This window comes from Tenrec ecaudatus, chromosome 8 (assembly GCF_050624435.1).
Source record: "Tenrec ecaudatus isolate mTenEca1 chromosome 8, mTenEca1.hap1, whole genome shotgun sequence".
Taxonomy (NCBI): Eukaryota; Metazoa; Chordata; class Mammalia; order Afrosoricida; family Tenrecidae; genus Tenrec; species Tenrec ecaudatus.
Window position 1 is genome coordinate 124,523,192 of NC_134537.1, and position 16,982 is coordinate 124,540,173.

General features: G+C 45.4%; 1 protein-coding gene across 1 annotated transcript in view; it reads left to right on the forward strand.

The window, feature by feature from the left end:
• The window catches only part of ENPP6 (ectonucleotide pyrophosphatase/phosphodiesterase 6), a 136,154-nt gene that overhangs the window by 92,671 nt on the left and 26,501 nt on the right, over nt 1–16,982 (forward strand). Inside the window, exons 3-5 of the mRNA XM_075555777.1 lie at nt 4,280–4,391; nt 14,405–14,546; nt 15,300–15,479. Of these exons, the coding sequence (XP_075411892.1) occupies nt 4,280–4,391; nt 14,405–14,546; nt 15,300–15,479 (434 nt within the window). The remainder of the gene's footprint in view (nt 1–4,279; nt 4,392–14,404; nt 14,547–15,299; nt 15,480–16,982) is intronic.

The window sequence follows — 16,982 nt, forward strand, 5'->3', positions numbered from 1 at the left end:
TTCAGCTTCCCTGATGATTTTCTCAGGATATAGATTGAACAAGTGCGGTGAGAGGACATCATCCTGACTCACACGTTTCTTGATTTTAAATCATGCAGAATTCCCTTTTTCTGTGTGTACAACTCCCTCTTGATCCATGCGTAGATGCCTCATAAGTACAATGTAGTGTTCTGGGATTCCCATTCTTCCCAAGGCTATCCATAGTTTGCTATGAGCCACAGTCAAGTGCCTTGGAACAATCCATAAATACAAGTAAACATCTTTCTGGTATTCTCTGCTTTGAGTCAAGATCCATCTGACATCAGCAATGATGTCCTTTGTTCCATGTCCTCTTCTAAATCTCCCCCATCCTCGGGCAGCTCCCTGTCAATGTACTTGCTGCAACAGTTGTTGCACGATCTGCAGCAAAATTTTACTTGTATGTGACGTTAAAGATGTTGTTATTTAATTTGGGCATTAGGTTGGCTCACCTTTCTTTGGAATGGGTATACACATGGGTCTCTTCCAGTCAGTTGATTAAGTAGCTGTCTTCCAGATGTCCTTGCACAGACAAGTAAGTGCTTCCAGTGTTTCATGAGCTTGTTGAAACATTTCAATTGATATTGAGTTATCGCAGTCTGTTTTCATAAAAATTACGCTCTGAGCAACCCTCTCCACAGAGCCTGGTTCTTGCCTCATCAATTCCCGGAGCCTCATCTTTGCTAATGCTTTCAGTGCAGCTTGAACGTCTTCCTCCAGTCCCAGTGGTTCTGATTCATACGCTAACTACTGAAATAGTTGAATGGAGACTCGTTCTTTTTGGTACCATGTGTGTATAGAGTTAGAAATCCAAAACGGAAGAACACATTCAGCATATCTTAAACGGAAAGAGCTAAAGAAAAACATGCAAGGCTTGGGTTGCAATATTGAAAGATTTTGCAAGATACTGAATGATAGTGAGAGGCACGATGCTATATTGCTCCATTTGTTCTACCTTTATTATAGAATCCTACATGAAATTTTAAAAATAAAAATGTTCTGAAATGGATTGTGGTAATTATTGTACAGTTCTTCTTGACATGATTGAATGATTGAATTGTATGATGTGGATTATGTGCAATAAAACTGGGGAATAAAAGTTTGTGTCCTTCTGTAATCTGAGCCATATGTAAATTTCTCAGAGAAAGTATATTGCTTTGCCAGTAGTAAGCCAAAATTTATTTTAATCCTATAGAAGAATGAAGGTAACATATTTTCAATCATGAAATTAACAAATGCAACTTTTTTTTCATTCTACAAAATACTTATTATTTGGAGACACCAAAAACAAAATAAAACATGCTATGTTCTTTATGTGTAAAACCATGGCTAAAATTATTTTACTTACAAACCTACATACTCATATGTCAGAGATGCCAGGAACAGACAGAAACCTGGTATAGTAGTTACATAATCAGGTGTCAACTTGAGGGTATTAAGAGTGAAGGGCTGGAGTCTAGCCTTTCAATCAGGTCACAGCCTGATGATGCCTCCTTGTGGGTGTGGCCTTCTCATGAGACTTCTGGGAATTTCCTCTCCCTCTGCTTTGTGTCACTGTTGACAAGCCATGTGGAGACGGTGAGACCTGAGAGAGCACTCTTGTTCCCCTTCACCTTCCTGCTGAGGAGCCACAGTCAGAGAGCTGGCGGAGACACTTGGAGACCCATGCCAGTGCTGAGATGCCTCCATTGCCACTGAATCCACAAGACTTTTCACCCACAGACTTATGATCTTCCTACTCTCAGCATCATTGCTTGTGCTGAGTGAGTCTGAAGAGGAATTCATTGACTGGTGTCAGACATATGGGCTAATATCGGATTTATGGACCTGATCTGAATTGAGTTGTGATGTTTTCTCAATATATATAATTGTTCTTTGATATAAAGCTCTTTCTTATACATATATGAGTGTCTGTGGATTTATTTCTCTAATCAACCCTGACTAACACACCTGGCCTATTGTAGTAGACTGTTACTCTCATGAAAGGCGTTTTGGGGTTCATGACACTGAGCACCAAATGGACACTGAGCACCGAATGGACACAGAGTTTACTTTTCATACTTGAATAAACAGTTTGAGAAAATAATAAAAATCCACTAATAAGATTCATCAGTGAAACACAAGAGTCGAAAATTCTTAGCCTTTTAAGATTCTGCAAGCATTTTCTATGATGATCAATATTTTTGCAGGATGGATGGGGAGGTTTCGGGTTCCTCCTGCTAGACCAGATTCTAGGATGCTAAAAGATAATAAAAACTTGACTGATTCATTTTTCTGTCCAGTATTTCACACACACACACCCAAAACCACCTTACTAGGAGCTAATCCAGACATCACACCTTCCCATAGTTCACTCATATCAACCAGTTGTACAATCACTAGCATAATCAGTTTCAAAACACTTTCTTCTTGAACTCCTTGATAGCAATTCTCCCATATCCCCCCATCTTCCCTACCAACCCCCTCAGGAAGTCTTATTATCGATTCAACTAACCTTGGTTTCATATACCAAAATAAAAAGCACAGAAAAACACTTAACAGAGTCAAGAAGACTACCAGCATCACAAAACACAACAGAAACAAACCCAAATATGGAAACCCACAGAGAAAAACACAGTAAAATCCAGATCCAACACAAAGTCCTTTTACACGTAAGCAGCCCTGGCGGCATATGGCACCGGAGCCCCGGGTTGCTGAACACTTGGAAGTTGGAATCTCCCAGCCACTGCACAGAAGAAAGATGTGCAAATCTGCTTCTACAAATATCGGCATCCCGGAACACTTTATGAAACAGTTGGTCTCTATTGCCAAGGAGTTCCTCTTGCTTGGATCCACACTCAATGCTCATGGAAGCAGCGGTGTAAGAGATCAAATGGCACATTGCCCTGGGCAAGTGTGCCACACCAGGCCTCTTTGAAAGGGTGTAGAGCCAGGATGCTGAGGACTAAGGGATACCTGACCTACACTGCGGTAGTTCTCATGGCCTCATGTGCAGGTAAAAGTTGGACGTTGAATAAGGAAGACCAAAGAAGAACTGATGCGTACGGATTACAGTGCTGGTGAAGCACATAGACAGTACAATGGGCTGCCAGAAGAACCAACTGGTCCATCTTGAAAGAAGAACAGAGAGGATGCTCCTCAGGCAAGGGCCCTGAAACGTCATCTCCCATCCTTTGGATCTGGTGTCAGGAGAGATGAGTCTCTGGAGCAGGACATCATGCTTGGTAAGATAGAGGGGCAAAGAAATGGAGAACGACCTTTGACGAAGTGGATTGCTACATTGGCGCTAATCATGGGTTAAAATAAAAATGACTGTGAGGATGGCCCGGGGCCAAGCAGCGTTTCATTCTGTTGGGTCCCTCTGGGTCAGAACCAAGTCTACGACACCCAAAATAACATAAGGGTGTGATGACTCTGAATTGACTCAGTCGCCAAGGTTTTTCTTTGTTTTATATGTGAGCATAGTGTCCCCTTCTTAGTAGGTGCTCCATCAATCTATACTTAACTGATTTTAAAAGTTCTTAAAATGAATGACTGACTTAAAATCCATCCCTGCCCTGCCATGGATTCGATGACACAGTTACTGTCTCTCTCCAGGGAAGTGGCTTTCATTGGCCCGGTGATCTAAAGCAGAGAAACAGAGGCCATTGAACTTCTGAACATCTGAATGTGTTTGAGTCTTTTACTTTAATTTGGGCGAAGCAGGATCAGGGCTCAGGGTTTTAGCTTTCATCCACATTTTCAAAGCAGCATCTCTAAGTCTGGTCAGCTTTTATGTAATGCCACAGAATAGTGACATATTTAATTCATAATTACCTAGCTAGCCACTTTCTAATATTTGATAGTAGAGTAGGTAAACATCTACCCTAGAAGGCTCAGTAATTACAAAAAATATATATATCATAGGGAAAAGGATTTTAATTAAGCCATTTCTATATGCTAATTATTTTCTAAATTCCTAATTAAGAAAGACAGCCACTATCAATTTTAGCTGCAGCTGATCTCTGTCCTGGCCCATCCGTGTTGCATAATCAAGGCATTCGAGAGCCTCTTCTCCAGTTAAACATACAGTTAACTATATGGCATTAGCTATACCACCTGCCAGCAACAGCCTAACATACTTTGTTTTCCCCCAACAAATGGACAAGAGTTTTGTTTGTGTCCTTTTTTTTTAACTAATGGTGTTTCCTTCCTGAAACAGGCTCATCATTTTACCAGAATGGTTGGGAAATAAATAACCCTTTACCTTCTTCCTTCTCAGGCTGTGAGGTTGAAATTCTTGGTGTCAGACCTACTTACTGCCTGGAGTATAAAAATGTCCCCACGGACATCAATTTTGCCAACGCAGTCAGCGACGCTCTGGACGCCCTCAAGTAAGTTCCTCGAGTTCCTGAGCCGCACCCTTGTCCCCCCTGCCTTCCGGGAGCCGGCGGGCGCCCTACAGTGAAGGCACAGAGACCTCCGCAAGGAAGCCTTTGGAATGGTGGTTGCTAACTGCTAGAGAGAATGGTTGTGAGCAACTAATGTCAGGCGAGGATTCTGGGAAATTCTGCGTTGAAAATAAGGATTCCCCTTTCTCATGCTGTTGAGCAGGGCAAGTTTCATCCAAGATGCCGTTCTCGTCTTGTTGGGGAAGGGAAGCATATTACACATGTCAGCATTTCCCCAGTCATAGTTTCGTGATCGCACGATGTCAGAAAATATTTATCAGTATTTGGCAAAAAGGGAGGCTCTGTGGTTAAATAAGTCTGGGAAAATTGCCTACTCCTCCCCCTGTTTGGAAATATGCAAAGTACTTTAGTATTTTGGAATCTGAACCCTCCCCTGTCCCCACCCCCGTGCTAGAACCACAAACCTATATTTAAACAAGGCTGCAAGGCTCTGTCAGGGAAGTGGAAGGGCAAGAAAGTAAAGGGCAAAGCCTTATGGGTAGAAGTCAGGAAGAGGGACAGGTAAAGATTGCAAGAGGCACGTGAGATCACCTGGGCCTTCGAGTGAATCTTCTGGGTAGGGTCAAGGCAGAGGAACCACCATAGTTTGAGCACGAGACCTTAACTGCCCAAGAGCAAGAACCCCGGGTCCAAATGAGTGCTGTTGACAGTAGACCTGCCCTTAACTCTGTGTAACGTACTCCTGCTCCTGTAAGGAAGATCGCCTCAGATTTAGGAATCAAATTCTCCACCTGGGCCCCAGATCTTGGGGACCAGCAAGTACACCCTAGAGCTGGGAAAGGAGGAAATGGCACCCCTGCCCTTGCTGCCTCTTGTTGTTGTGTGCCCCAAGGCACTTCTGACTCATAGACAGAGCAGCAGTATTTGTAGGGGTTTCAAGGCTGTAGTCGTCACTGAAGCAAATCACCACATTGTTCTCCTGCAGAGCAACTGGTGGACTCGAACTATCAACCTTTCCGTTAGCAGCAGAGTGCTTAGCCATTGCACCTCCAGGGCTCATTAGAATGACTCCACTGTCTTGAAACCTGTCAAACCAGGGTTAGGAGAGCAAATTGGGGACAAAATGGTTTTGAAATATGCAAGCACTGAGAGCTAACGAATTTTAAATTTTAATTTTTTCCAGTTCATGGGCGCAGGTATGTGTGGTGGGGTGGGGGTGGGGAGGGGGTGAGAGAAAGAAGGGATAGGATCGGTAGAAAGTTGCTTTTAAATAAATACTTTCACCCCCTGGTTTATAAAACCTGTGTGTCATGTGGTCCTGCCTCATTCCTACTTTGCTTCTTTTTCTTGCCCACAAGAGCTGGAACGCCGCACATAGGATGCGCTGGGATGGTGTGCTGTAGATTGGATTGTGTGAACAAAGCGGAATAGCAGGGCTTGCAGAGCAGAGGAGCAGAGCTGGAATGCTGGAAGAGCTCATGTTTAAACAATGCTGCTTCCAACACATCCACAATGCTAGTCATCCCTCAAGCCCATGGCCTTGCCAAATATGAAAACATGGAACACAGTTTTCATTCAAATAAGCTAAGCCCATACTCTGGTGGGCACTGTACCCCTTTTCACATTCATCTCACCTTGACGGCAGAAGCCCTTGCTCTATAGCACTCGGTGGCCCACAGGTAGATCAGTGCAGAGCCTACGGCACCGAGAATCCCAGGCCTGGGTCGGCCGACGAGCTGGCCGTCCAAGCAGACCTTCTGCCCCGAGGGAGGCCAAGGGAGTGGAAGCATGAAGATGGCTCTGTTCCCTCTAGAGAAGTTTGTTTTGTTGTTTTTATCCCAAGCACCATGGCACAGCTAGGCCGCACCAGAGAGCTGCATCTTTCTCTTAATTGGTTTCGGTTATTTGCCAACACGTGAAGTGTTGATCTACTCACCAAGGTCCCCAGTATTTAGAAACTATTTTGACAGTGGTAGTGGATGGGTATCTTGTGAGTGTGCGTATGTGTATGGATGCGTATGTTTTAGGGAAAGCATTGCTTCCCTAAGGAAGAAAAAGAGCAAGGGCCACAGAGGCCTGGACACAGGGCAGTGGCCCCAAGCTAGACTCCTTAACGGCAGGCTCTGGTGCTATCACATGGCCCAACTTAAACCAGGCACATTGCAGGCTGTGTAAGTGGCTGGAGTCCAAGAGGGCATTCACTAATCCATCATGGAGTTGGGCAGGAGAGGCCTTGGAGAGACTGTGCCAGGCCAACATCATTGCTTCGTGAGGTCTTCATTCTACCAAGCTAGCACGGTCGCCAGAAGCAGCCTCTTTGCACAGTTAGGTGCAGAGTTGGAGATCCACCATTGCTAGCACCGGTGAGTGCTTGAAAGGAGACAATAAGGAGAAGAGAAGGAACAATAAGCCATTACTGCTAGAGGTAGGCCGTAAAATGATGTAGACCTTCTACAAAAGATCAAAGAGACACTTCCTTCTTGACCCTAAGGACTCGCATGCCTTACAGCTTGGGTCTTCTGCTTAGACTTTCTTACTGAGGAAAATAAAGGATTGACAGCCAGGGCTTAACATCTTTCTTTTCTTTCTTTCTTTGTTTGAATCTAGCCTCTTTCCTCTCCCGAGACAGATGGGTGGTAGAGAGGCCCCACCAAGAACAATCTCAACCACTTCACATGTTGCATGTAGTAGCTTGCTCATGCAAGGAAGTGGACAAGTGGAAATCATCCGTTCTCGTGGGGTGTATGGTTAGGTGAAGATGTATAATGATCTTTTCAGCAGACTCGATGGAGGAGCACGTCAGGAACTTCATAGCTCACTTCTTGGTTTCTATTGAGCTCCATCTGGAATCCCTCACTGTAATTTGAACAGTACTTAAGAGCACACACACACACACACACACACACACACACACACACACACACACAGTTTTTACGCTGTCTTTGTTCACTTTATCAGTTTGAGACGCACAGAGAATGGGACACAGGACAGATCAGCTCTGGCAGAAAGCAGGTGATGTAAGGAAGGTCTTGAACCTGGAGTCAGTCCCGGAGACAACACTTCTGCAAAGGGTCAAGTGCAACCAAGAAGGGACACACACCTAGGGAGAGCTTTGCTGCTCTTGTTAGCTGCCGTCTGGTTCACCCCGACTTGGGGCTACTCCGTGTACCACAGGCATGGGCTGTTGTGATCCAATTACCGACTATTTTTTCAGAAGTTTACCACCAGGCTTTTCTTCATAGTCTGGAAGTTTCACTAACACCTGCTATGTCAGTCTGGGTAGACAAGAGGAACAAATTCATGGAGACACTCATATGTATATAAGAAAGAGCTCTATATCCAAGAGTAATTGTACATTAAGAAAGCATGCCAGCCCAGTGCAGATCAAGTCCGTAAGTCCGATATTACCCCATTTGTCAATACTAGTCCATAATTCCTCTTTAGACTCATGCAACTATGCAATGATGCTGAAAGCAGGAAGATCACAGGCCAGTGTCTGGAAAGCCTTGTGGATCCAGTGGTGCTGGAAGCTTCTCAGCACTGGCGTGGGTCTCCATGTGACTCCTGCAGCTTGAGAGCTCTGGCTTCACCTGCGTAGCTCCATCAGGCTGATTGTCAGTAATGTCTCACAGGGAGTGAGCTGTTTATCTCCTTAGCACCTCCAAACGAGGTCATCAACCTGGGACCTGATTGACAGGCTAAATCCCACCCCTTCGCTCGTAATAGTCTCAAATTGATAGCAGATTATTCAACTACCACATCTGCTTAACAATACGTAAACTCCACTGACAAGGAGGCAGTGGCTTCACAGGCAGGGGATGGGTGGGCAATGAAACTGCACGAGAAGCGAGAGTTCTACCACCGATCCCCAGCCTTTAAGAAGGATGCCCTCCAGCTCCGCACTTGAGCAGGCCCTGCCATCCTGTGCTCAGAAAGCTCTATTGAGGCAGGTCATCATCCTGCAGCATCCTACCTTTGAACTTGGATAAAGTCGGTATGGAGAAAAGGAGAAGGGAAAGAGAAGTGGCGTTTTTTTTAAACACTCACTTGCCAGCCTTGTGTTCCCACGAATCTAGTTTATTCTCACATCTAACCCTAGTCGCAGGTGGTGTTCCCCATATTTTAGAAGGACACTCAGCTCTGAAGATCAAGTGCTTTCCTGAGCCAGAGCCCAGCACAGCTCGACGCCCTGGAGTTGAGGCCACTGAGACCTAGGGAGAGAGATTTTTGCTTTTCTCCTCCTCTTAAAATGAGGCCGATTTTGAACCTAGATCTGTCTGCCTCCAAGGCCTGTCAAAGTTTGATTTCCTAATTTGGTCTCCTTCATCATGTGCTCCCTATTAGAATTGTGCTTGTGTTTTCCTTTATTTATAATTGAGGGGATCAGGATAACCAACCTGGTTCAAAGGAGACTATGAAAATCCTGCACACACACGTACACACTCACCCATAAATTAAAGAACGATGACATGCAATTGCTGTTAAATACAAAAATATATAGATATTTATTGATGTGGAGGATAATCAAACCCTCTTGGCATTCCTTACTGTACCAGACTAAAATAATTTCACGCTTCTCTGTTTCCTGTGGGAAGGGGGAGAACACTAGGTTTATAAAATCTGAATTCTAATCCACAGTCAACAATAACCCACTGCCATCAAGTCAACTCTGACCCCTAGTTGAATTGCCCCTTTGGGTTTCCAAGGTTGTAAATCTTGATTGGACCTTTATCCCTTCTAGAGGCTGGTGAGTTGGAGCTGTTGAACTTGAAGTTCACCACCCCGCCCAGAGCGCACGATGACACCAGGGCTCCTTAATAGATGTTGCTGCTAGGTGCTCTTCAGTCAGTTCCAGCTCAGAGTGACTAGTAGGTACAACAGGACCAAACACTGTCTGCTCCCTTGCCTTCCTCACAATTGTTTTTAACGCTGAGTCCACCAGTGCAGCCACGGCGTCAGTTTACCTTGTCTAGAGCGTTGTTCTTTTTCATTGCCTGGCTGCTTTTCCAAACATGATATCCTTCTCCAGGGACTGATCTCTCCCGACAACATGCCCAAAGTAGGTGAGACGAAGTCTTGCCAAGGCAAAGGAGAGAAGCTGGTGCCCTCGAGAGTCTGATGACCTGCTGAGTATAATTGGAGGGACAAGCAGTCCACTTGCAGCCTTAGTTCTGAGTCTTGGGTCACAGTTTCTGAGCAGTCCACAACTCTAACTATCCTGTTAAGTTGCTTCCATTTCTTGCACCCTAATTCTTTTCTCTTTCCCACAAACTTAAACGAGAAAAGTGCATGTGCTGTAAAGAGACCGAGCCAGGCTCGTGAGGCAATGGGAAAGCTGGGTCTCTCTGCAGCGCAGGCCCAGACCACTTAGAGCTGTCAGGTAATTGAGGACGATCGTCACAGCACCTTCCCACATGCTTCCTGGACATCGGAGCTGCAAATGGCCAAGAAGAGATCTATGTGATTTCCACCCATCGCTCCTCACCCTGCCACTCAGTCACAAATAGATTGACCTGTGATAGAGACCAGACCCATGTGGAAAACAGCTGGTGACTAACAACTTGTCAGCCGATCTCCAAACAGAAGAGAGGTCATAGCCCTTAAAGACTTAGGTCCCTAAAGGATTGACGAACATCCAACTTAGAAACTTTTCACTGCTATATGGCATCTGAATGTCGGCATCTCACATGCATTGTGCCTGGTACCTGTGATTGACTGCTTCCTACCATAAAGCCATCAGGTAAATTTGTGGTGCTGGCTGGCTTTCTGGTCACATGGAGAATCTGTGTGCGTGATAAACAGCCAATAGAAACCTGTAGAGTAGGTATTCTCGCTTTCCATACAAGGTTCAGTTTGGGGCCAGTGCCCATCTGCCCCTGGACGCTGGTCTCTTTCTAGGATGCGAGGCATGCTGACTGCAGCAGAACGTCCAGGCTAAGGCAAACTGGGAACGAAGGCCTGACGACCAGCTTCTATGAGTCAGTCAAGGAAAATCACATGGATCAAAATGAGTCAACAATCTGCAATGAGCAGTGTTGTTTCCATCGTGCACGAGGCTGTCCTAAGTCAAGGCCTATCCTGATGGCTGCTGACAGCAATCTGACAGGAAGTGCCCCGAAAGAAACCCACAGTGCTTGAATGCAACAGGAAGCGTTGTTTTGGAAAACACATCATTGTGGTACCCTCCCCCCCCCACCCCATGCAGCCCCATCCAGGGAGTATGGACACTTAAAGAAACACAGTGTCACGTGGACACCAGGCATGGGAAACATGCAAGGACATAGAGTGGCAAAGCATTCTCTGAGGTTCTCATTTTACAGAAGGTTCACTATGGTCAAACACAGTGTAGAGGGAGATCTCTCAGCCCCATCACTTTAATGAATACAGGCCCCAAAAAAGTTTAGGGATGGATGTACCTAAAAATGCCCTTACCTTGTACTCATTTGTACCCACCACCTATACCCGTGGGGGTACCCTACAGTGACTTTTTGTTCTCCACAGATGCGGAGGAATTTAGGATTAGTCATTCACACATTAACAAGTATGAATAATATAATTTGTGAGAAACACCTAAATAATAAGTTCAACCAATTCACATTGAGGAGGAGGGTGGTAATGGTGCTTATTAAAGAGGACCACTTTAATTGGTTCTAAAAAGAGAAAAGAACAAACTTGATTTGAAACCAATGCATCTTCTAAAGTGCTCACAGAGTTCACCTGAGGATGCCCAGTCAAATGTTACAGTGTCATGAAAGAGCTGGCCCTCTTGTCAAAGTGACCTTAGTGAAGGAAGATGCTTGACAAAACATTCTCTAGAACTTGCTCCCCAGTTCAGTGAATCGAGTGGACACTCCAAGGCCAGGTTTAGTGAACTGACTGATTGGCATGTGCCAATGAGTCAATTTCAACTCCTAACAAGCCTATCAGACAGAACAGAACTGTGTCCTATGATCTGATAATCTGCAATGCTTACAGGAACAGATGGTCACGTGCTTTCTCCTTCAGACTCACTGGGTAGATTCAAACCACTGTCCTGTGCACATAGTCAGTAAGGCAGATGGTCCAGGTTGTTAGTCCTGGTTGACTAGAGTAGGCGTCCTGAAACTACAGCCCACGGGCCACATGCGGCCCACCGAGGACATTTATCTGGCCCGCTGGGTGTTTTTGCCCCGTTTGTTATTCAAAATAAGATATGTGCAGTGTGCACAGGAATTTTTTCATAGTTTTTTTTAACTATAGTCCGGCCCTCCAATGGGTCTGAAGGACAGTAAACTGGTCCCCTGTTTAAAAAGTTTGAGAATCCCTGGGCTAGAGAAACAAATTGATAGACACTAATGTGTATACAAGGGAGAATTTTATATCAAAGAGTAATTATACATCAAGAAAGCATCCCAACCCAGTCCCGATCAAGTCCATAAGCCCAAAATTAACCCCTATGTCCAATGCCAACCTATAAATTTCTCTTCAGACTCATGCAACACATGCAATGACGCCAAATGCAGGAATATCACAGGTCAGCAGGTGGAAAGTCTGGTGGATATAGTGGTAGTGGAAGCATCTCAGCAATGGTGTGGGTCTCCATGTTGCTCCACCAGCTCCAGGGCCCTGGCTGCCATCAGTGTGTCTCCATGTGGCTTGTCAACAGGAATGACTCACAGGGAGACAAGCAGAGAGATTGTGTGTGTGTGGCCTCCAGTGAGCTATATCTCTGTCATGCCTCCAAATGAGGTCATCAAGCTACGACCTGATTGACAGGCTTGACTCTACCTTTCACAAGTTGACAGGAGATTATGTGACTGCCACACATCAGTTCTCCATAAAGCCCACAGAAGTAGAATAAGAGTGCCTTTGGGTGGTTGTTTGAATGTCCTGCTCTAGATGTGTCACAGAGACCCATGAGGCCTCCAGTAACTCCTTTGGCTTACTTCTCCATTTGAAAAATCTATGAATAGTTTCTACAAGGAAATCCTTCTCTGCAATTTCAGAACTCAACAGTGAGTATTGGGCGTTGGAAAGTGGGCGTGACTTGGTTTCATGGTGATGCCATTGCTTTGTCTTGTGTCCAGATTTCTCAGGGTTGTAGGATTCGTGGGGCCCTTTCCAAATAATCTTGCCAGGTGTTTCCACCAATGTGGGTGGTTGAGTTCTTTCAGTTATCAAAGGTTTGGGTCAAGGTCTTGGAATCAGTGGGCCTATATTTGAATCCTCTTACTAGCTATTTGATTCTGGTCATTGTTCAAGACAGTCCTACTTTATCATGAGGATTAAATAGGAATGTAGATCCTTAACATTATGCCTGAGCACTGATGGCTATTGGTTATTGAGTGTTTACTATTATTACACATTCTACTGATATGTATAGAGTTCTAAATGTTCACTGCATCACAGATTGGTGGAGAACGAATCATATTCCCTTGGGTGAACTAATCTCCAAATTTAGAGAGGGAGAGGGACCAGTAAGTGAACAATTACTATATGCAATGAAAAAGCATGGCCCAGTAATGAGTAGAAAGTGCTAAAAAAACACAAGGGAGAGCTTCCCAAATAACTCTTGGGGCTTCAAAGGAGGCTTCCTGGAGGAGGCTTCCTGGAGGAGCCAATCATCAAAGGAGGCTTCCTGGAGGAGGCTTCCTAGAGGAGCCAATAATCAAAGGAGGCTTCCTGGAGGAGGCTTCCTAGAGGAGCCAATCATCAAAGGAGGCTTCCTGGAGGAGGCTCTATCTCCTTTGAGACCTGAAGGATGAGCTGGAGCTGCAGACCGAGCACCGTGCTCCATGATAAGGTTGTGTTCCCTTCCCCTGGATTGGCAGATCCCGGGCACAACAGGCCCTGTGGGGATATTTTCTTTCCTCCCATTCAGAGTGTTGGTGAGACCACAGTAAGAGTGGCCATGCTTTGAGTATGTGTGTTCACATGTATAGCTTTTGAAGAGAAATAAGCCCATCTGCCAAGAATATCAATTATAAATCCCTGAAACTCCAACAAGGAATCAATCTCCATTTCGTTTCTATTGTTCCATCATCTGTGAGTACTATGAGTACTATTAGCACTACCATGATCATCACCAGCAACAACACAATCATCGTCATGGTCATCTTGATCGGTTTTGGAGACATTCTGGGGGAGATTATGGATGAAGCCAGAGCTGGATGAAGTAACTTAGCCTGCATGAAACACATTGTAGAGAGCACTATGGGGAGGAGGGAGAGAACAGTATCTGCCAAGAACTACCTCCCTACTCTTCCCCTAAGATGTGGATTTCTACTCCGATAGATATTACCAGTTCCCCGTCATACCTAGCCCAGGCTAAGAAGGCTAAATTACTTGGAGTTTTACCAGAAATACTCTGGCCAAGAAGGGGAGATTTGCCTAAAATCGAGTCCATGTTGGTATCCACAGCAATGTGGTGACTGCCAGAGATCACTGCCTGTGAGTACTGCTGCTCCTCTCCATGCATCTCCATAGAACATGTGGCCTGGCATTGTCTGTTGATATCAGGCCCGGAACACGAATCTATTCACCACCCCTTAAGTTGCCATGGTAAAGTTGGCTCTTATTCGTACTAGTCTATTACACCTTAAATACACTTAAATATTTTTTTCATTTAGAAGTCTCCTTAATGTCCAGCAATAGTTCAATCATAATTATTTAAATAATTATGTTTAGTATTCTTTGTCTTCCCATGACCGTGAGAGTAGAGCTTTGAGAACTCTTCCCTGCCTGTTCCCACATCTTCCAGCTCACTGGGCCAGGAACAGAGGTGACCAACAACAGATGGCCTCTCTGACTTTGTTACCCAGGTGTTCACGACTGACCACTCCAGGCTCAGTGTTCCTGATTGTCCCATGGAGAGTCTGCCTTCATTTTAAGGCATTGGCTCTGTTGGTCCCAGAAGGCCAGTGTTTGGGACATACCGGTGTTTTTACATAGTAAATGTTGTGGAGGAAGCTGAGGAGTCTTCTTACCTGTTACTTTCCTTATCCTGCTCCCTCCAGGAGCGGCCGAGCTGACCTGGCTGCCATATACCATGAGCGTATCGATGTGGAAGGCCATCACTACGGCCCCTCGTCACCTCAGAGGAAAGACGCCCTCAAGGCTGTAGACACCGTCCTGAAGTACATGACCACATGGATCCAGGTGACTCAAAGCAAAGACAACTGCTCTAACTTCTCTGTTGCTGTCTGTCACTTTGACTATCAGACTTTCAACACCTTCCTTCCCATTGCTGATGCCTAACTGACTAGACAATGCAAAGACTTTGTGAGTCTCTTTTCTTCACTCAGTGCCTCTTCAGGTACCAAGAGAGCCCGTACTTTACACCCAAAAAGGAGGACTGAAATGATCCAGGTCTGTGGGATGACCTGAGTTAGGGAGAGAGCAGTCCAGCTCGTTAGAATCAAAATCACTCTATGCACCAGCATGGCAGGGACTAGGTAGGAGGCCTGAGTCTGCCCTGGATCGCTCCACAGACATCCTGAATGTCTTCAAGTAAGCTATATTTTAAATCTCATGGGTCTTACTCATCACAAGGGTTAAATGAGCAGGGGATAGTTCTCCTCTCACCACACAAGCTTGTTAAAAGGGCCAAAAGATGAAAACAGAGGATGTACCCCTGAAAAACTGAAAGGTGGGATTATTTTTTATTTTTCTAAAAAAGGACCTGTACTTTCACTATCTGCTCCCCAACTGCTTCCGTTTATGACCTTGAACTGTCTCATCAAAGCAGAAGAGCAGATGATTAAACCCAGACTCAAGAGACGAGCTGTTCTTCTATAGGGGTGTGTGTGTGTGTGTGTGTGTGTGTGTGTGTGCGTGCTTAAGCTTCAAGCCAAATTTCTGAGGGTAAATACCTTTTTTGATATTTTAATTTGCGTCTTTCATATCCCACAGGAACGGGGGCTGCAGGACGACCTGAATGTCATCATTTTCTCAGATCATGGGATGACTGATATCTTCTGGATGGATAAAGTGATTGAGTTGAATAAGTATATCAACATGAGTGACCTGCAGCAAGTGAAGGACCGAGGGCCTGTTGTGAGCCTCTGGCCCGTCCCTGGGAGACACTCTGAGGCAAGAAACGTCATGAGGGGTGGGAAGGGGGCATGGGCGCAGAAGGAGTGGCACGTCCCTGCCTTTCCACCACTTTGTGCTTCATCCGTGTGCAAAACAACAGTCACTGCCGTCGAGTCAATTTCAACTCACATGGAGTCTATCCGACCAAGCAGAACACCCTGCGTGTTTCTGAGGTTGGAAATCTTCCAGGGAATAGGAGCCTCATCTTGCTCCCACAGAGCTGGTGGTTTCAAACTGCTGACATTGAGGTTGGCAGCCCAATGCGGGACCCTCTATGCCACCAGGGCTGCAGCTTTAATTCTGAAACATGGAGCAGGGTGACGATGTTGGATTCTGGGAGTAGATAAACCCATTTGCCCTCCATTTGTTAAGTTACTGCTGTCAGGCTGTTCATCCTCCTGGGGTCTCATCTTTTCTCTAAAATGGGGCTGTGCCACTTTCACCACTGGTCCTGAGGGGTTCATCCGTCCTGCATTCCCTGTGGTTCCAGCTCTGATCTGTACCAGTGTACATGCTCTGGTCTAGCTGGATTTGTAAGGTAGAATTGGGGTCATGATAGCTGGGGGAGGAAGCATCAAAGAACTAGAGGAAAGTTGTGTGTTTCATCAGTGCTATACTGCACACAGATTGGCTCATTTCCTCCTTGTGACCCTTCTGTAAGGGGATGTCCAGTTTCCTACAGATGGGCGAGCACAAGGGGAAGGTGAGGGAGAAAGGGAGGGACCAATCACAATGACCAATCACAATAATCCCCTCCCTGGGGGATGGATAACAGAAAAGTGGGTGAAGGAACAGTGTAAGACATGACAAAATAATAATAATTTATAAATTATCAAGGGGGAGAGAGGGAGGATAGGGAAAGGGTAAATGAGGAGCTGATATCAATGGGCTCAAGTAGAAAACAAATGTTTTGAGAATGATGATGGCAACAAATGTACAAATATGCTTGACACAATGGAAGGATGTATGGATTATGATAAGAATTGTATGAGCCCCCAATAAAATATATATTTTAATGGGGCTGTATAGAATAGTGGGTCAAACAGAGAGTCGGCATTTATCTTCTGGATGGATAAAGTGATTGAGTTGAATAAGTACATCAACATGAATGACCTGCAGCAACTGTTGCGGTTGTGTCGGTTCCAGCCCACAGCAACCCCTATGCCCTGGACTGAAGCACTGCCCGGTCCTGTGGCAGCCCGACGCTGGCATCAACTGGTAACTGAGCAAGTCCCTAAGCTGGCCCCTCCTTTCCTTCTCTGCCACTGAGCGACGTGAAGTCACACCGCTGTCTCCCTGGGCTGCTGGACAAAGCTTATGGGAATATGCCTAATAAAAATGTGGGAAGGACAATGTTAGTTATTACAAATAGCACTTTTAAAAGTGAGCATTCCCAAGAGGGTGTAGTTGAGTTTCCTCAATGGGCTGGGTATGGGACACAAAACCGACGTTTACAGATCCTGCTTTCCAGACCCCACCAGCCTGATGGCGTTGACTCTC